This window comes from Styela clava, chromosome 5, assembly GCF_964204865.1.
Source record: "Styela clava chromosome 5, kaStyClav1.hap1.2, whole genome shotgun sequence".
NCBI lineage: Eukaryota > Metazoa > Chordata > Ascidiacea > Stolidobranchia > Styelidae > Styela > Styela clava.
The window spans coordinates 14,137,256-14,158,235 of NC_135254.1; the positions used below are offsets into that span (position 1 = coordinate 14,137,256).

General features: G+C 35.8%; 2 protein-coding genes across 2 annotated transcripts; both read left to right on the forward strand.

The window, feature by feature from the left end:
* The first annotated feature begins 8,826 nt into the window (after window positions 1-8,826).
* Window positions 8,827-12,429, forward strand: LOC120344972 (ependymin-1-like). The gene is made up of 6 exons (XM_039414322.2): window positions 8,827-8,959; window positions 9,677-9,711; window positions 9,953-10,087; window positions 10,480-10,666; window positions 10,896-10,992; window positions 11,953-12,429. Exons 1-6 carry the CDS (start codon window positions 8,893-8,895, stop codon window positions 12,047-12,049), a joined length of 618 nt encoding a protein of 205 aa, XP_039270256.2. The 5' UTR covers window positions 8,827-8,892; the 3' UTR covers window positions 12,050-12,429.
* A 2,633-nt stretch (window positions 12,430-15,062) lies between these two features.
* On the forward strand, window positions 15,063-20,936 carry LOC120344971 (sodium- and chloride-dependent taurine transporter-like). Its single transcript, XM_078112922.1, has 13 exons — window positions 15,063-15,283; window positions 15,554-15,685; window positions 16,585-16,936; window positions 17,211-17,343; window positions 17,576-17,710; window positions 18,442-18,546; window positions 18,623-18,746; window positions 18,817-18,929; window positions 19,177-19,314; window positions 19,390-19,492; window positions 19,695-19,795; window positions 20,045-20,215; window positions 20,572-20,936. Exons 1-13 carry the CDS (start codon window positions 15,115-15,117, stop codon window positions 20,764-20,766), a joined length of 1,971 nt encoding a protein of 656 aa, XP_077969048.1. The 5' UTR covers window positions 15,063-15,114; the 3' UTR covers window positions 20,767-20,936.
* The last annotated feature ends 44 nt before the right edge of the window (window positions 20,937-20,980 follow it).

The window sequence follows — 20,980 nt, forward strand, 5'->3', positions numbered from 1 at the left end:
GGTAACGAAAATACAACAGTGCGATCACGGGAGTTAGTGTAACAATCGCTTAGACACGAAAATATATTTTGTTTTCATTGGTACTATGGGGAAGAGATTGGCCTGGTATCAACTTTTTCGCATAAAATGTTGCACCAAATATAATAAAGGAAATAAATTGGGTCAACGACCTTGTTTCAGACAAATAACATGCACTAATAACGACAAGTGATGAGAAGTAATAAAATATGTATGTATGTTTATTCGTCTCGTAAAAGCAAAATAAAAGAATTGCGTAGTAATTATAAATACTGAAGACAGGATGTATGCACAAGACCATACTGGCCTAAAACGCGAATGTGCGGAATACACCCTTTTTGATATGTATAAATTATAATAAGGTAAATCAAATAAGTATAATATGGTCCTTTATACAGACAGTTGTGCAAGGAGGGTGGGTGGGTGTGGTAACAGAGGTAAGGGTGGAGTATACAAAACTGTTTGTAAAAAGGAGTTCGTATAACAAAACAACATTTATATCCTAAATAAAGACACAACACAACATGAAACACACTGGGTGTAAATGTAGTAATAAGATTAGGAATTTGGATGCAAATACAATATCATTGAGTGATGATACCACATACTATAAAACGGGGGAATGGTCAAGTTTAAAGGGTGTGTACATATATGGTATACACCACTCAAGGGTGATAGTGTTATAAGTGGTCTATGGCTGTTCTGGAAAAATTTGGGAAAAAAAATTTGCCAATTTTGGATTCTGCCAAAAGCGATGAAGTTTCAAAAAAAAAATTTTTTAATAAGAAGCATTTCCACAAAACTTATTATGATTGCATTTCAGCCAGAAGATTAGGAAGGTATAAAGTACAGTGTGCTAGGGAATAATAAGTTATAGAGAGAAGCCATTTTACCATGCCATGGATTTTCAAAGGAAATTAAAAAAAATAGAATAATATGATATCCTGGGATGAACGGAGGAAAAAGTTTGATTTGGTGATAGATAACAGTGGGAAAAAAATTGAACAGCATGCTACTCAGACAAAAACCATTGTCCCTACTATTTGCTGCTTTAAAGTTCTATTGTATTTTACAGTGGCGGCGCGTGGTCATTTTGACAACCGGGGCAAGCTACTGCGGGACCAAGTCACCCCTATCTACGGGGACAGGATGAGCGCTGTAAGTTCTCCCATCATTTTATGAGTATAAAAACCATTCTATCGGTAACAACCAATCGGCAAAAGCGACAATTTTTAACGATAAGAAAGTGTCTTTAAAACCGGTCCAAGTCAAGGGATTAATAAATATAGACATAGTTTATTTTGAAACCTCTTTCAAAAGGAAAGGCAATATTTACCCAGATAAATACAATGACATATTAACAGAAACTTCGGGAAAGCAGACAAAACCTAAAATAAGGTTTAAAACGTTACTATGAAGAAAGGAAAGGTAATGCAAAGATAAGGACATGCGTCGCTCACTCATAGATATATATGCTGCTAGACTTCTACTGCTTGAACATATATGCAACACGCCGCGGTTTCTTGGAAGCAAAATGCTCTATAACGCGCTGATTAAAGTCATGCATCCCAGAAATAACGTCTCTGTGAATGGATAAAAGAGCCAAGGAATTTAATCTATCTTGCTTCATTGTGTTTCTGAGATACGTTTTAATACGCTTCAGCGTGCTGAATGTTCGCTCTGCGTCGGCGTCGTCAAAATGATGTCCAGAAATTTTGCAGACGCCGCAAAGGTAGTTACTAGAGTGTTATCTATGAGGAACCCATAGAGCGCGCAAGTTGATGCGATGTTCAAAAAAGTTTGATTGGTGTATATACATCGCAATTCATTTTCCAATTTACCCACGTTTATCATGGGGTAAAATTTGGAGACAGTAGCCAACAAATGGATGGGAAATTGACGTGCAAATTTTGAAATATTTTTGGGGTTCATCAAAGAGAACGCGGCAAGGTGTTCAGTGCGCAGACGATCGCCTATTTGATCCACCAGAATGTCACAGCATTCCTTTGCAGACAAAATCAAACGCTGCGTTGTTTGCCCGCGGCGTAAAGAAGCACTCCATGTGTCGTCGTATTTTATTGTTTCCCGGATACGAGATACAGACAGCATCGCAGAAGTCTGAAATACACGACTGCACAGACGCTCCATCCATTAGCCTTGACTGCAATGCGCCGTATAATACATCCACGTGATAGAATATTGTGGAGAAAAAAGCGAGAAAAAATGAAAACTCACTATCTTCTAGCAGACGCTTTAGACCTGCCGCCTACCTCACAGAGCGTTCGTCCCAAACCGGAGAGCTCTGAATGCCATTGAAACACTCAATGAGCTCAGACCTAATTTCGGACACGCCCTGCACCACGCGTGATTGGAAGTTCCAACGTGTTGGTGCACAAGCTGGGAGACGGCGGCTACATATCTGGCGAAGGAGGTCAGAGCGCTTAGGCGAAACGGAAAAAAATGAAGAAAACCCCGAAACATTTGCAAAAAATATACGGACGAGAGGGGTATCAAGACACATATTTTTAATAACGAGGTTAAATTGGTGTGCATAACAATGTAAAAAATGCGCATGAGGAAAATCTTCTTTTATATAAACTTGAACACCATGTTTCGACCCACTCATGACTGCCGCGCCGTCATAAGTTTGAGCTATCAATTTTGACTTCGCGTTGTAAGGCTGTAACACTTCTTTCAGTACAGCCGATATCCCGCAAGCCGTGCGATCAACGATTGGTACAAAGCTGTGAAATCTCTCGGTAGGTTTACCATCTTTCACAAACCGAAAAATCACAGCCAGTTGGGAAACGCACGTGATGTCAGTTGTCTCGTCAGACTGAATCGAAAGGAACTGGCAATTCTCAATTTCCAGAGCCAAATGTTGTAAATAAATTTTATACATTGAGTCGAGCAAATCATTTTGGATTTCCTTAGATGTCCCTTTCGAAACAGTTGCGGCATCAAGATGATCTCTCAATACTGTATCTAGGGATGCGGCGTATTCCACCATACCCAAAAATACCCCTCTATTAGAAGAGCCAGCCCGTTCATCGTGCCCACGGAGGGACAGCTCGTGACAACCAATGAACTTCAAAACTTCTATCAATCGACCGAGAACATGGCGGTTTTTCTCGACGTTTTGGTTGTGCCGACGAATAGAAACCGCGCGTCCTTCATCCAACTGTGCTGCAATATTAACATTTCCGAATGTTCGGTATTTTACTGCATTGTCCAGATTCTCCATAGAAGATTGATGATCCCTGGCACGCTCGGAAAGATGTTTAAGATCTCTAAAACCAAATTTACACCAACGTGAGTCACGGGCGGTAGCAAAAAGTAAGCAATAAAAACAAAAATGTGCATTTTTGTCCTCGCTGTAACACAACCATTCGTGTTTTTTATACCAAGTTTCTGCGCAGAATGTACGCCGACGCGTTCCTCCGTCATGGGATTGTTCCAGTGAACAATTTTTTGGTTGATAAGGCCCAAGACGTTACGTTGTACTTCTAATTTTTGTTCCAGCGGCAGCTGCGAAAACGGAGTGCGAAGTAGTGCATCAACCTTATTCATTATGAGGTCTAAGGCTAAGAAATGCGAAGCCGGAAAGAAGTGAGGAGCTCAAAAGGAATGTGGAAAATCGAAAGCAAATGGACTAAAGGTCTCTAACTGATTCAAATAGCGAAACAAGCGACAAAAACGAAGGCGAGGAAACTATCAACTCTTCAAGCAACCAACGAACGAGAAGGAATGCGTGAATATGTCAACACGTTGTTGTAAGAAACGTCGGCATTGTGTCGTCATAATTTCGGGGCTAGCCCCGATGATTTAGTAAAAGAAACAGAAAACAAACGAGACAAGCGCGGCGAGTGGAAGATAAAAGAGAGAATACGATATACAATGAGCAACCGGGGCAAAATCGGCGTCGCCCCGTCGACGTTCGACGAAGGCCTTGCGAGCGAAAAATGAACCAAGTCGGGAGAATATGGCTAGGGTAGACAGTCTGTGCAACCGATATTGAGGTATTTTTCGAATATTTTTCATTATACCGAAAAAACAACCGGGGCATTGCCCCGGTGGGCTCTATTGGCGCGCCGCCACTGGTTTACTATCTATAACTGTTCTATTCTTAATTATATAGCCAATGCGAGTTCAGAAAAGACTCAGTGAATGATACACACAAGATTTAATACAGCATAACAAAAGACTTAACTATAACAGTATGATCAAAACAAAGCAGTACCGCACGCCAGATAAACATTCGACAAGTGTGCGGGCGGATCGCGTACGAGTCTGGCAGTTGATTACTTTCTCGGGACTTCTCGTTACATGTAAACAATGGCCAGACGCGTATACAACAATAACCTAACCTGCTGTTCTTTTGTATTTGTCCGTTGTTAAGTCAGTCCATTGTTCCATATTGAATATGGGTGAAGTATTCTGTGGAGTTATTGAAATTGTCATCTGATCTATGGTGACTGAAGATGTGGACAGTTTCCTGATAGCTCTTTCAATCCAATAATATACAGTTCTCCCTTTCAGTGTTGAATTCACCTTAAAAAAATAATCTCCAAGACAGTTACATGTTCAAAGCAGAGAAATTTGCTAATATGATGATAATATATGTTGTTTAAGTTTGGAACAAAATTCTGAGTTTGATTTTGAAATTTTGATGTCCCTAGGCAGGGAATTCCAAGCTTTTGGTCCACTTACTGCAACTGATTCTTGTGAAATACTTTTACTGACAAATGGAATGAAAATTATAGGCGATGAACAATATCGAATATGGTTTTCTATCAGAGAGTGGTATAGAGATATTAAACAAGATGTATTCAAATTGTTGGCTATTTTCGTAATGGCACTGAGAGACGACCTTGTATTCGTTAGAACCATATTGGTGTGTACTGTACCTTGATTTGTTTTGATAATGTGAAAATAGACACGTGATTATAACCATGTGATAGAACATGCAAACAAATAACGTGACCTTTACACCTATTGTTGCCTACGGAGTGTGTTTTTCTCTGGACTGTACTGACAAATAGGTCTCAGTTGGTCCATAACCAATCAAAAACCGCTCAACTGCTGACGAAAATTTGGGCACAGGTTCCCGATGTTCTGACTCGCAACTTTTAGAAGTCTTAAATTGTGGGCTCGACGAATTTGAAATTTCTATCCAAATCCGAGAAATTAAAAAAACGCCTCTAAATCAAATATCAGCATAAATATATATATATATTCGGGTTCCACGATCATGGTTTTAGTTAGATGTATGTCTAGTATTTAATGAAACAGCGTCAGCGTGGAAAGAAATTAAACGTTTTAATTTGAAAATTATTTTTTTAAAAACGATTTCTCAAAACAAGGCCTCACCAGCCCTCACATATAAATGGAGAACAAATGTTGAAAAGTTGCGAGTGAATTACAATGTATATATAAATGTATTCAATATATCATAACGGAAATTTAGAAATTGCTTAGAAGAGTGAGTATCCTAAGCGATTAAAGAGTCTTGCTGCATACTATATTTCCTCACCAGCCCTCACATATAAATGGAGAACAAATGTTGAAAAGTTGCGAGTGAATTACAATGTATATATAAATGTATTCAATATATCATAACGGAAATTTAGAAATTGCTTAGAAGAGTGAGTATCCTAAGCGATTAAAGAGTCTTGCTGCATACTATATTTCCTATTTACGTGCATAGAAAAGGTTGTAAAGTAGAAATATGAATTCTCCAAGCTGCTGCTTAGTTGCCACATGACGCAGGGTGGCAAACGAACAAAAGGGCGTTGTTCGCTAGATTTATAAGCCCTTTTACTTGTTTCTTCTTCACGTGAATGGATATGCAAAACTCTTGACCTGGTATATCATCATAGTTCTTAGTCCCGCAATTTCTATCCAAAAGATAGTATTTTTATTTTCTCGGGGCTATTTGGTGTGATGGAAGTTCAGAAAAAAATTTAAACTTGAACTTATTAGATGGGGAAATATGTTTTCTTCGAAGTGGTAAAAAATATACCGATCACAGACAATGCAGTCGGCTTGACGGAAATAATATTTTGGTAAGGACAACAATAAGATGATCAAAAGCGGTTATTACAAGAAAACAAAAACCTACTGGAACCGTTTCGATCTAATTCACGTTTTTTTTTTATAATCAGGTATAATGTTGAAGATTTTCAAGAATGAATTTATAACTTTCAAATCATGAACTATTTCCGTTAACTGAGAATGAAAGTTGCGGATTATAAATTTTAGCTCCCGGCGTAATCAAACTGTATTAAACATCTTAGCAGGTTTGTTGGTCGTATTCATATCAGACGAAAGCCGACGCTTCGGGCCTTAATAAACATTTCTCAATGTCAATATACATATGCTATCATTTCTAAGGCACAGCGGATTTGAACGTTAATAGCGGACAGGAGGAGTGATTTAGAAATTATTCAAAATACCGATATTCCACGCAAAAACTAGCAATAAATAAAACAACGCAATAATACATGTCTCACACTGCATGTGCCTTAGGTTGTTCACGCTAGCCTAATATCGCATTTTTTATGGTCTACTGATTTTGGTCTTGGAATTATGGTCCTACATCCGGGGCTTTGCTCAGCTGCTTTCTAGGATTTTCGGTGTGAAGTGCGCTTATCTCAGTTTAGGGTTAGTAATGCTAAATTTTGTGGGTTTCTGGCTTATATGGGTTTCATTAGACAAACTTTATAGTTGTATGATTTTATATTGTTGCAGATTTTGTTGTTCTATGTACGCTGAACGTTGTTAATCGTTTGCTATAATAACTGATATCTCAATTTTGCATTGCCGTTTGCCATCTTCAATCTTTACAAAGAAAATTACATTGCTGCATTGGTTTTCGTTTCTACAACTTGTGTTCTGTGTGTTTCACTGGATTGGGTCATCGCTGTCAGTTTTTCAGTTCAAGGTAAACGCATTTCAACCAGCAAACTGGCAAACCAGAGAATTAGGCAACATCAAATCTTAAATTATCAATAGAAAACGCTGGCACCTCAAGGGGTCTGGCGTGGGATAGTTCTAAATGATCACTGTCCTGAACATCGTATTTCATATGATTTCAATAATAGACACTATAATAGACTTGAAAAAAAGCCAAAAAGCCAAACGGAAATTCTGACGCCAAACGCGTTTGAAAAAAGCCAAAAATGGCAAATTTGGCGTTAAAAAAGCCAATATGGCAACCCTGGTTTTGACCAACGGCCGGCGGGTCTCATGTAGTTTCTTACCTAACATACTTCTAGTGGGTGTAACATGACAATTTTTTTACATATCAATCCTAACCCCCACCTGACCACACCATCCAAAAATTACGTCACTACGACGTCACAGTGACGTAATAGAGCCCTTCAAACTATGCGAACTGTCATCCAAGACGCGCAGACGAGAACCCGAAATCGAACAGCCATTTCTCTCGTTTTCTCGTCGCAACGATCCCGATAGGAGAGAGGTCGTTGACGTCAGTCAGTTCTTTATCGTCGGCGCCGATGCTATTTCGGGCGATCGTACGAGTATTTGGCAAGCTCTATGACGTGATTTTGACGTCGTAGTGACGTAATTTTTGGATGGCGTAGTCAGGTGAGGGTTAGGATTGGCATGTTAAAAAATTGTTATGCTACGCCTACTAGAAGTACGTTAGGTACGAAACTACACGAGACCCCGGCCGGCAACCAACTTGCCTAATGTTAAGTAAACAAGTTCATGGACGCCATCTTGTGCCATATTGGGGAAACGCGAAACAATGGAGTCTTATGGGAAATTTTCGTCGTGTTGTTGTACTGAATCGAATAAGTCAGCTGTTATAAGGGCTAGAATGAAGTCGAAGGGTGGTTTTTGAACTTTAAGCTATATGCTACCTAAATATATAACGCAATTAAGAATAAAAAACTATTCAATGCGTTAAATTTGACTACAAACACAACGTAGAACCATTGTTGTCATTTTCCGCAAGAGAGAGAGATTTATTTCCACAAACAATTAAAAAAAATTATATTAAATAATATCGATAATTTTTATAGAGTTAGACTATAATGAAAACAATGAAAAACAGTATAAAACAATATTGATAATTTTTATAGAAGTAATCCAATTTACACAATGTTTTGTGTTGGCCAGTATGCGAGACTGTTGAAGGTTATCGAGTTTCCTGACCAATTTAACCGTTTTACCTATATGTATGTCTAGTATTTAAATGAAATAACGTTAGTAATCTGTTGCATGTGTTTTAATTTGAAAACTATTTATTTTATAAACGATTTCTTAAAAACAAGGCCTCTCCCACCCTCACATAAAAATGAAAAACCATCGATGGTGAATTACAAAAAGGAAATTTAGAAATTGCTTAGTATTTTGACCATCATCGACGACGCATAAACTATGCCCCATTCTCAGCTATGTAATTTTTGGCAAATATTCACTTTACAAATTAATATATATTCCATTTCGCCTGCACATTATGTCAAATAATTTATAAACGAAAAAATAAATTCATATTCTTTTGCACCGTACTGTGCAAGTCATCATAATATAACTGTGTTATCTGCAACCCTTTATAATTTGTACACATTACTCATGTGATCCTATCCTAAGTTTATAACCAAAAAACAATATTCGGTAGAGCAAACACGGTGTCACAGGACCGGTTAATTATTTCTTCGTATTAACCCCTTCAACACGAGTGAATAACTCAGACGCCCAGTTGTGAACATCGGATAGCGCTATGTTTGTGATTTTTCTCTGCATTAATTTGCCTTCCTCTCTCTAAATGTTAATTCGTTCTACCTGCTAAGTGGATATAACGACCTGAGCTGCAAAGAATACTCGCATTACTCAAAATACAAAATGCTGAAAATACTTCTGCTCCTCTCTTTGTCAAGCGTTGTTGTGTTCGCTCAAGAACACCATTGTGGTAAGTAATATATATTTATATATTATTCTTACTCTTATCACGTTAATTAAATACGATACCTAGTTCATAAATCAATTTTGATTGAAATAAGATGTATTATCTCAACTCCCAAACCTGCCTGCCACGAAGTGTGCTTATGGATCGTTTTGCCATTATGTTGTTGTTAATGATCTTCACTTATTTTTGTGAAAATCTATCTTTGACTTCTAGACCAATTGCTTAGAAATTTTCGATGGTTAAAGATTGTGTTTGTCAGGGCTATTACTTTTATTTATTTCGACTCTATGGGATTCGTTTTTTGTGTGTGATGACGTCATTGAAAATAAAATTGTACATCGCGCCTGCTGCCTGGTGCCGTGATCGCACCTCAGCGATCTGGTATTAAGCCTACCGACACTCTAATAGATTTAATTTTACTTAGATTTTGCCTTCGTGTCCTCATCTTCGAGCATTTCTGTTTTGATTTACATACCTAAGTTGTTTTTCTGACAGTCTGAAATGGTGGAAGGAAGTCTCTTGTAATTTATTTAGTCTTCAAATGCTACGCTCAATTCAATAAGCATTTGAAAAAAAGAGTAAACAACACACCGGCGTTTAGTCACTCGTCCTAATCCCTCTTGAAACAGCGCCTATGTTTTTAATTTAAAAAACACATTTAAATTTAAATTAGTAATCTATAAACAGAAAAAGTCATTGCATAATACGTTTTTATTTCAGCTGCGCCATCATACTTTGAAGCCACAATACTGCAAGTGAGTATACATTATGTATGTTTATGAAGATTTTAAAATCGCCACAACACGTGGAGATCACGATTCACGAGCCAAAGTACGATTTTTTGCTAGCAACCGGTACCATTTCCGTGGCTATATATTACTAAATCACACTTTTGTATCCGATAGCAACAAACTCCAAAAAATTTTGGCCTGTTTTTAAATTCTGAAGATTGTTGGATTGAGCTCAATTTTTCTCTCATTTCATTATTCATTCCAGTATGACCATTACACCAATTACTATCGTCGAGGGAAAATCTTCTACGATGCATTCCGCAAACGTGTGCGTCTGATTGAAAAGACGTCAGAGATGGGAACCAGACCTACTGTGGATATGCTCCTTCTTTTCGAAGAGGTACAATTATTAAATAACAAAATTTGGACTTCCTGAAGTATGCGCACTAAGATGGCGCACAACCTGAACTCAGGTTGTGTACCAGGTTATGCGACATCTTGGTGCGCATACTTCAGGAGAACCCAAAATTTATACGAGCACTCGCAAATACAATTATGATCAAAAAATCAATATACTAACAATAAGAAGATTAAATAAAATGAACATATTTGCGAAATATTTACAACGAACAGTTTGGAGTTGACAAATGTTCGTTACCATATCAACACGTAGGCTATTTGTATTTGGTCCAACGTCGGTTATTGTTCGGCAAGTTTTAATTTGCGAATAACATGTTTGATGTAAAATGTATCGATATTTTTACCAAAGTGTTATTGTTACCATGTAAACAGAAAAAGAACTACACAATAAACATGAAAACTGGAAAGTGCCATCAGTCTCAAACCGAAAGCGAATTTCATCGCATTGGAATAGAAAAAGGAGATCACTTCGCTCAAGATATGACAATCGGCGTTCTTCCGCATGATGGAGTCGAACTTAGCGTATGGATCAGATATGAGAATACAACATCTTCGCAAGGTGCGATGTAACGTTTATCGTTGCTTTTTGTCAGAAAAGAGTTTTTTTGCATAACTAAAATTTAAATTACATCTTGATAACACTATTCATGCATCGATCTCCTGCCACCTTGTGGCCTTTTCTTTAGCACAAATTCTCGAAATGCCGTTACGTTCTTCCGCCCTGAATTTTATTGTAAAGTATTCAATAATTGAATTTCATCAATATTTTAGTATACAATCCTTTTCAGGAATGCACATTCACGAATTTACCCACGATCATTGCATACCGTTCTATCATTCATTTGAAGGTTCCCATGATGGACATAAGGTACATTATCACAGTAGGTAAGAAATGTCCCAACCATCCTTTATTTCAACATATAGCCCTTTAATTGAGGAATTTTGTCCTTGTCTTTTATTAATGAAGTTATAAAGGACGATAACTAACATTCATTCAAGCATCGCATTTACTATAAGATCGTCCTATAATGACATTACTGAATATCATATAGAGAACAAATGCGTAACTGCATTAAAGAACCGATGAATTATTTAAGTTATTTTAAATCAATTTAATCATTGTCATTTATTATCTCCAAGTCTGGCAGTAAATTAAGTTGAAACTTATGGATCTATGTCACAGCCTCCTTTATTGAAATTTGTCAAGGTTGGCAACCCCACTTGCACTATGCATTAAATAAAATTCTATATATATATATATTACAAATTGATAACGTAAACCTTTCGAAATTCCTAAATTTGAGTTACTGAATTCAAAATCAACCTTAGAGTTCCAGGGATTTCCAATCACCCCCAAATGACTCGTACCGCCAACACGCCCAGCAATATTCAATGCTAACATTGTTGTTAGAAATGGCAGTACAAGCTGAATACATCAGTAGATTAACCAAATGTTCATCAATAAAGGTTATACAGTAATGATTAAATCCGTTTGTTCTTCTATCCGACCAATCGTTATATAATTGAAGGCAAAAAGTAGATTTGTAAAAATTCTATGGTCATTCCCAGTTTCGATTTATTGCCTTGGAGGTTTCACCTAAGTTATTTCTATCTACTGAGAAATGCACAGGGCTGAATTAGTAAATTTTGAATTTAAGGGGGCTTGTATGTAACATAACTATTAATAGGACCTATTAACATTCCGTCATATATCCCTGTATAATAATCCTATCCAAGCCGAGCTCAGATATATTTGTACAAATTTCATAAATATGCATAACTTTCGAATATTCACGGTTCCAAGTTATTCAAACACCCAATATAATTTTTATTTATTTTTTGCAGCTATTTCAACGTCGTGACGCAAGTATCTGATCCAGATATATTCATGGTTCCAAAAGAATGTTACGTACGATTTGACGCGCCAATACCGATGCCGTAGCTTCTCTAAATTGTAATAATATTGTTGATGTGTGCAAGATTAAATATGCAAAATCATGAGTTACGTATACCCGAACAATTTGCCATTGAAAATTATTTATATCACTTACCTTTGATCATTTCTGTTTTTGGAATAATTACATATGTGCGTGCAAGATATATATACGAGTAGATACTATCAATAAAAGTCTAAGTCCGTAAACACGATGTTTGTTGTTTACTAGTAATGGCTGGTCATTATCGGATCTTGTCTTTCATAAATTACTATTTTAGTAAAAGTTAAAAGTAGTTTTACTTTCGCCCTTATCGATGAGTCAATTTAATTCTGCGAGAGAAATAAAAAAAATCGTTCACACGTTACACTTTTAATAAATATTTTTTTCTCGACATAAAATTGTTTTTTCCGGCATATAGACATTTGATACAACTGTTTATTAGAAAGTCGATACATAATATGGAAACTACACTTATCGATTACTAGTGGAAATAAAATAGTTTCATGTTGTTTCCTCGCCCTACAAAAGAAAAAATTTATTTGGACCGTTATATCTCAACGCAATTCCTGGGTTGCTTTACAAGGGATTCATATATTACAGCGAAGCAACTTTTGTCAGAATTGCTAAGTTATAAGATCCAGATCTAAAATATGGTAATCCCCATTAGACCAAAAATGAAGCCTACTTATGTGCAAAGATTAAACTGACATGGTTGATTAGGTAAGAAAAGCTCTTTTCTAACCATCATAAATTTCATAAAAATCAAAAACCACTAAAATCAGCTCTCCAAATACCAGGATAAGCTCAAATAGCGGAAAACTATGAAGAAGTGGTTTCGTATCGTTAGACTCGGTAGAATTGTGTACACAACGTTTATTGTGTGGTAGATCATGGATGTTTAAAATTTAACATTTGGTGTTGCTTGACAAATTCCATTTCTCGGGACAGTAAGTAAGATCCGATGTGCAGGGTACATCAGGAACCACAAACATTGAATCTTACAGCAGAGCCAGTGAGTTAGTTTCAGATTAGGATTTTGTGTTTATTTAACAAAACAAATATTTTGTCAAAATGCAGGATAGAATATTTACGAGCTAAAAATATTTAACGCTGTTTATTTGCTCCATTTATTTCAAATTTGGGACCCAGAAAGATTTTCATATAAGCTTTAAGTTAATGGACAGAAAATTTGTTGGTCCGGATACATTTATGAAATATATCACTTTTGTCTGGATCCTACAAAATATATTAGCATAGAAATTGAATATTACATTGGCAAAGATAATAAAGTAAATTAGTAATTTATCGACCGTTAAACTTCTTGAACCAGAATACCACAATAAAATATTACAAATCCTAAAGAATTTCCTACCGAAAATAGGATAGAAAATAGCCACAGCACATAAAATAGTTTATATTAGTTACACTTATTATCAATTTAAATATAACCAATATTAAATAAACATTTTATTCATGCTTATATATATAGTTTTATATTCAGCGCTGGCATAAAATGCCGAATTGCTCTACTGCCATACCCGTCCTTGAGGACGTGAAAAATTGTCAATAATAGAATGGTGTCCGTCTATCAAATGATACCTTTCTAGGATTCCTATCGTTGTCTTATTGAAATGCAAAACTTTATTTCAACTTTACAATACTCAAAATTAGACTTTGTGGCCTTGTAAAATATTTTACCTTTGTCCAAATGTCACGACTTGGTATTTTATGACATCTTGTCGAGGATTCGTCTACGTCCATATCAACAATATATTCACAGTCACGATTTTTGTTGCAACAGGTTAGCAAATTTGTAACATAATAGCGAAGTTCAAAATGTCGTTTATGATATGTTTACCATTCTGTCAGATACACTTTTATATGTATTCTACTATTATTGAAAAACGATCACTCAAAAGTCAGTAATGATGAATGACATCGAAGTTAAATAAATTTCAAAGAAAGGGATTTGCTTTTGTTCGTGCATCTGAAATCTTTACATCGGTTAGTCTGTACAAACAGGGTTTTTTCAAAATTTAAAGTTATTTTGCTTCGTGCTTCTGATTCACGCATGGTTATGATTGCCGCAGAGTTTAACAATGTTTTTTCGTTAGGGGCTAGACTAATTTGGTGAGTATAATAGTACAGATCTTATATATGGGCCAACTTTGTTTCTATACAGAATTGAAAAAGATTGAATGTATAAACAAGGTGCTCTGAATGCATGAGTGACTGAGAACAAAAAATTCATCATCTGAGCGCACCTTTTTTAGGAATAGCTCAAATAAATATTTTTGTTTTCGATTTCCACGAAGCGCTAAGGGGAGCTAATTTCGCTGCAAAGGCATTAGCCGAGCGACTTTAAATTTTTAAAGGGAATTATTTTACAAAATCAAATACCAAGCCGCTTAAAAAAAGTTGATTTGTGTACAATTATTTATTTATTTATAAAATTTAGAATAGAAGTTTGCAAGTAACTTTAAAAAATCCTAAACCAGAAGCACTGGTGTTTGACAGTTCATATGGATTTGAATGTGGGTCACTGTGTTTACCCTGATTAAAACAAATTTAAGATTTCAGATGTTAAGCAAAGTGTAACAATTACAAGCAAAGTGTAAATTCGGAAGATAAAATTTCAGTCTCAAAACTTATAGTTAGTGTGTATTCTTTATATCATGCTATTCAAGTTCACTATGATATACAATTTCTTTGTATCATAATGTAGAAAGCCCAGAAACAACTGAATAACAAATAAGTATTCTCGATGTAAATAAATAAAAGACGTGAGAAAGTTGTGATCATATTTCAGAACCATCTTTAGAAAAAATTTGGAGAATACAGAAACAGATCTAACTAAATAATGTTAGGAAATATTTACTTTTGAAAAGTGAGTCAGCAGGTAAAGGTTTACAATCTTCCCATCATCGACAACAACACGAATTGAAATGCAGTTACAAGAAAAACTTCATAAGGGTAAATAGTAGCGATTCTTCAGCAACACGGACTTGACATAATATGATCATTTTGTCTTACATCAGTGCATAATATTCTAATGTAAAACAAGTTAGCTATGTCTAACGAAGCTACTACGTCAGATGTAAAAGCAGTCGACATTTCGAAACCAATCGTCAGAGAAAAATGGGCAAGAAAAACTGACTTTCTGCTGTCGGTCGCTGGGGGATTCGTCGGGCTTGGAAACGTCTGGAGGTTTCCCTATTTATGTTACAAAAATGGAGGAGGTGACATATTTTTGTTATTTATTGCAATCAATACAATGGATACACAATACAAAATTTCAGAACACCGTCGACGCTTTGTTCAATACTTTATATTTTTTGCGCAATTGTACGTTAGAGATTTTGTATAGCATAGCAAACAACTTAAAAGGAAAAGTCTTATTTATGGAGTAAAAATGCTATGGTTTAATACGGAATTAAATCCGCCCGTATCATCTTTGCATATTATCAAAATATTTATACATTTTATTTTCTTAAATTTCTGTCATCCAGGAGCTTTCCTCATTCCATATTTGATTTTCATGGTGATTGGCGGAATCCCAATATTTTTCTTGGAAGTTGCACTTGGGCAATATACATCAGAGGGAGGTGTGACCGCATGGAAACTTGTGCCAATTGGCAAAGGTGAACTGAGAATATAATTTGTGTCTTCGAGTATTTCAATTTATTTTTTCTGAAATATCGAGCATTGTAACAAACTAGATATGCGTAGATTTCTGGAAGAGACGGCCAGCCTCCTTTCTTATCCAGGAGTTTTCCCAATCACTTATCTTTCGTGAAAAATAAAAATATAAAGCCATGTTTCTACTATTTTAAAATATTTTATTTTATTTTCGAGTGGATTTTCCAACGGATCATAGTGACTACATAAAATATTTCATAGCCCCCTTTCAATGCAAAGCAACAAAAGATATATATATTATTGAATCATGTAGGTATACATACACGACCGGCATACATTTGTAATTCTGCTGTGCAATATGGAGGCAATGAAATTTCGAGTTGTAGCCCAAAATGTATATGTAGCATAACGAAATATGTTGAAATACAGCCGGAATAAAAAGAGAGAAAGGGTGCGGTTTCTATCGCAAAAAAAGAAAACATGAAAACATATCACGACTTGCAGCTGGTGCTTTCCTTGTACGCTCCAATTCACCCCAGTTGTTTTTGTGTTGTCAACCCTCATACATCTCTTTTTACTTACATTGATTGAAGTTAGTATCCAATCCAATGATGTCTGTTTTGGACTTATATTTTCGAAATAGATATTTTCATACCGGTTGTGAAAATTTGCGATGTCAATATAATCTTTGTTACCCGTTCCAGTTTGTCACGTTCGTGCCTTCATTCATAACAGCTATTACACTTACTCTTAAAACCCTTCCAACCCTTCGAGGCATCAAATATTGTTACATGTCGCTGACGAGAGTGCGTCACTTGTTGTTTGTCATAAGGAAAGAAATGTTTGTGACATAGACGGATGACGAAAACAACTTAACGGAAAATCTTTTTTTTTAATTCAGGAATCGGATACGCATCTCTGGTTATCGTTACGTTGCTCAACATCTACTACATCATTATTCTGGCATGGGCAGTTTTCTATCTTTTCCAGAGTTTTACAGCAACCCTTCCCTGGGCTCTTTGTGGGCAATACTGGAACACGGATTGTTGCGTGCAAAATTTCAAAACCGATTTAAAATACATAAATTACACGGAATATTTGTTACCAAAAGAAGACACCACTACGGCGATGACACCCATTACCACGGCATTGCCTATTACCATTAACACAACAGAAATGCCCTATCTCGGTTATTATATAAACTTTACGAAATGTAACGGAAGTTATACAAGACCAGAAACGGAGTATTGGGAGTAAGTATCAGTCGACGAATACATTATATTTCAAAAATGAGAACGTATATGTTTGAACTGTAAAATGTACTGTTTTTGGCTAAATTACAACACACTGAAAAAAGATTATTAATAAATGACATACTATTATAGAATTCCGGATTTTATTTATTCACAACATCGTTTGCTACATTACACATAAAAAACTATTTTTAAAAACTACAACAGAGCTCAACAAAGAAACTGAGTTGAAATTGGTAAATTAATCTCAAGTTAATAAGAGTTTTAAATTAAGAAATCGAGTGCTGGGATTATCCGGTGGATTAGACGAAGTTGGATCAATAAGATGGGAACTGGCATTATGTCTCTTGCTTGTTTGGGTTGTTTGCTATTTTTGCATATGGAAAGGCATCAAATCTACTGGAAAAGTAAGATCTCTACTTCCTCATTATAGAATAAAATTTTGACAATATAAAAATCACATACTAAACTTTCAATCACATTTCAAGCATAAGTGCTAATATAGGCGTTACTATGCAAACCACAAGTGATTTACTTAAAGCTCAATGGGTAGTTGTTATTTCTACAGTTCATGTACAGAAATGAGACATATATATAACAAAACAGTCATGTGATTAACTTGCTTAAATATATTTTCAGGTTGTTTACTTCACAGCTACGTTTCCCTTTCTCATGCTTATAGTGCTTCTAATAAGAGGAGTAACTTTGCCTGGTGCAGAGTTAGGTATTCGATTCTATCTAACTCCGGATATAGCAAGACTCAGTGATCCCCAGGTACAGCACGCTTACTTTATACCGCCAACTATGCAGCTTATAGCAAACCTTTGTAAATATTTCTTTGGTGCCTGATAATCTTAGATTCCTGTGAAAGATATCGCGGCCAGAAAGAAACAATAACAAAACGTCTTTCATTTTTTGACAATCCTACTCAGTTTTCATATTGTGGTTGCTATTTCTTATTCACTTATAACTAGAACTAGGAAGGCTCAATTTGTGCAGTGCCCAGGAGCCACGATTCAAGTCTCGTTTTCCAAGGACTATAAGAGACTCGATTCACTTGAGCGAAATTTCTCGATCTTGAATGACCAACAGAGGGACTTGAAGCGTGGTCGATTCTTTGAAATATCGTAAAAAATCAGGTTAAGAACGATTTACCACTGCAATCAATGTTGTATTGTATTCTTTGAAATACAGAGAAAATCCGGTAAAGTACGATTTATCACAGCGACTAATGTTATGTTAAAAAACAGAAAATCCACTAGCTGGTTGCGGCAATACTAGCAATAGGCCTTTATAACGATGTAAATGTCGTCGGATACATGATTAATCATACTTTGATTTTAAAAACAACATATTGCAGTAACGGAGTGCATGAAATCGACTTGACTTGATTCGAAACTCGATGTGACAATCACCCTCCATCAACACGACTGATTTCTAACTACAGAGTTTTTCCCATCGCATCGTTAAATAATCTATCTATATTCTATATGATTGATTTACAGGTGTGGTTGGACGCCGGTACACAAATTTTCTTCTCCTACGCAATTTGTCTTGGTGCTATGGGATCACTTGGCAGCTACAACAAATATCACAATAATTGCTATCTGGTACGTTTGGTTTTAAGATTATTGAAGACTTCTATTTAAATGTTATTGATTCTCTTGAACTTTATATTCAATACAGGACTGCATTGCACTCAGCCTATTAAATTCCGGTACAAGTTTCATCAGCGGTTTTGCTATTTTCAGCGTTCTTGGATTTATGGCAACAGAACAAGGGGTTGATATTAAAGATGTTGCTTCATCTGGTGAGTAGAAGTAAGACAGGATGTACTTATTTATCATTTAAATCTAATTCCCATTTTAAAAAAATTTCAGGTCCTGGTCTAGCCTTCATTGCCTATCCAAAAGCCGTGACACTAATGCCACTTTCAACTTTGTGGGCAATCTTATTTTTCGTCATGCTCCTGCTTCTTGGACTGGATAGTCAGGTATGTTTAAATATCCAGTTTATAGGACAAACATCCTTACTACTCGTTGTTCATTGCGATAAACACCGCGAACTACTAAATGAACTATAAAACGGCAACGCACACACCTTTATTACTCTGAGATTTAGTGCCGAAAAAAAGGAAAGCCAATTTCGGTACACCCTGAGAGGTATGCTTACAGTAGCTATCTCAGTACATTTTCATTTTCTGTTTATATATACATATATATCGTAATCATTTGCTTTAGTTTGTAGAAATGGAAGGTTTTATAACATCCGTCGTCGACCTTTTCCCGGGATTTCTTCGAAAAGGAAAAAGAAGAGAAATATTCATTGGAATCACCTGCTTGGTTTCATATTTAATCGGACTGTTTATGGTGACCGAGGTAAGAAAAATAATTTCCTACTTGCTGTCAGTATGGCTCTGAGCTATTCGCAAATTACAACAAAATATTGTTTAGGGTGGAATGTACGTCTTCCAACTATTCGACTATTACGCCGCCAGTGGAGTGTGCTTACTTTGGGTGGCATTTTTCGAGTCGGTGACAATCGCATACATTTACGGTGAGTTATGTCGTTCTATTTCAATATACTATTAAATGCTTATTCTCCATGAAATTGCAATAAATTTAATGTAATATACAAGGGAACAAAGCTAATATGTAGGCCATTTTCAAGTTGTTGATTTAAAATGACTTTCGATTAATCACTAGCTTTAGTAACTTGTAATGTAAGTCATAAGTAATGACGCATCATTATGCTACAGGCGCTGAGAAAATGTGGGGAAACATAGCGGACATGATCAGATATCGGCCGATACCAATCATCAAATATTTCTGGTTGATATTTACTCCAATCCTGACAACGGTAAGAAGAATAGAGCAATTATATTGCCGTTTACCAAGTACCGTAGTTATAAATACCGTGGGAATGTTGGCAAAATATACGTAAATTTGTATAAATATGTGTAGCTTTCATCTTATCTCAAATACAAAAGCCGTAATTACTGACTACAACTGAAGTGAGAAATACGATAGTCACAGATAGTAATCTGAGTAATTCTCATATATGGTAAAACTTGAATATTACTTTATTTTTATTTAAAATTATTTCCAGGGAACTTTCCTCTACGCCATGATCGAGTTCGAACCTTTGGTATACAACAAGACGTACGTCTACCCTCCTTGGGGAGAGGGAATCGGATGGATTTTAGCTCTCAGTTCCATGATCAACGTACCTGTGTACGCAATTTACATACTGATTAAAACTCCGGGGACTGCACAAGAGGTATGTATGCTATATACAACAAGAAACAATGGCTCTTTGAATAGTTTTAATAGGCTTAGTTGTTTTGACAAAACTAATCAACAACCTCATAAGCATCAAATAAATATGTATCGCTAAATTTATTTCTAGTGATAGTTTACAATCTTTACAATTATCAAATTTTGTCTTTTGCAATGCCTGTGGACCGTAGTATTATTCACATTCAACGATTTGTATCCATCACAATATAATGCGTTAAAGTCAATCAATGTATTACGAAGCCCTGTATATACTGTAACTTGAATTCAATTTTCACCCAGCAATTGTAAACTAGCAAATGCAAAAATAATTTTGAACTTGTAAATAAATATTTTCAGAAATGGATATTCTTGACCACACCCCAGCTGCAGCCAGATCACCCTCATTATGAGAAAAACAAGGAAGAAACAAATCAATCGAGACCGCCTTGGTATATAAGGCTGAGGTCCAACTTTACAGGGCCTTCTTTCAGCACGACTTACGGTGTAGATGCAAAAGGTGCTCACGATAATCCAACTTTCAGTGAGATGTAGTCTCGGTAGAAAATAGAGGAATGTTATCTGAATATAGTCTAGTATTGTAGTAGCATTGGCATATTATATTGTGTGTTTTCTACGTTTTCTTGTGTTCTTTATATCATTTAGATATAATAAGCCTGACTAAAGCTAATATGTATTCTCAATAAACATGTACATTGAAATAATTTACTTCATTTTTGCAAAGTGCAGAACGAATACAAGTTATTAT

Excerpts from the sequence above, each read along its gene's own strand:
- LOC120344971 (XM_078112922.1), top strand. The coding sequence starts at position 15,115 with ATGTCTAACGAAGCTACTACGTCAGATGTAAAAGCAGTCGACATTTCG. Across the intron at positions 19,493-19,694 it reads GACAATCGCATACATTTACG|GCGCTGAGAAAATGTGGGGA; the intron begins GTGAGTTATGTC and ends ATTATGCTACAG. Across the intron at positions 20,216-20,571 it reads CTCCGGGGACTGCACAAGAG|AAATGGATATTCTTGACCAC; the intron begins GTATGTATGCTA and ends AAATATTTTCAG.
- LOC120344972 (XM_039414322.2), top strand. The coding sequence starts at position 8,893 with ATGCTGAAAATACTTCTGCTCCTCTCTTTGTCAAGCGTTGTTGTGTTC. Across the intron at positions 10,088-10,479 it reads TGCTCCTTCTTTTCGAAGAG|AAAAAGAACTACACAATAAA; the intron begins GTACAATTATTA and ends CCATGTAAACAG. Across the intron at positions 10,993-11,952 it reads AAGGTACATTATCACAGTAG|CTATTTCAACGTCGTGACGC; the intron begins GTAAGAAATGTC and ends TATTTTTTGCAG.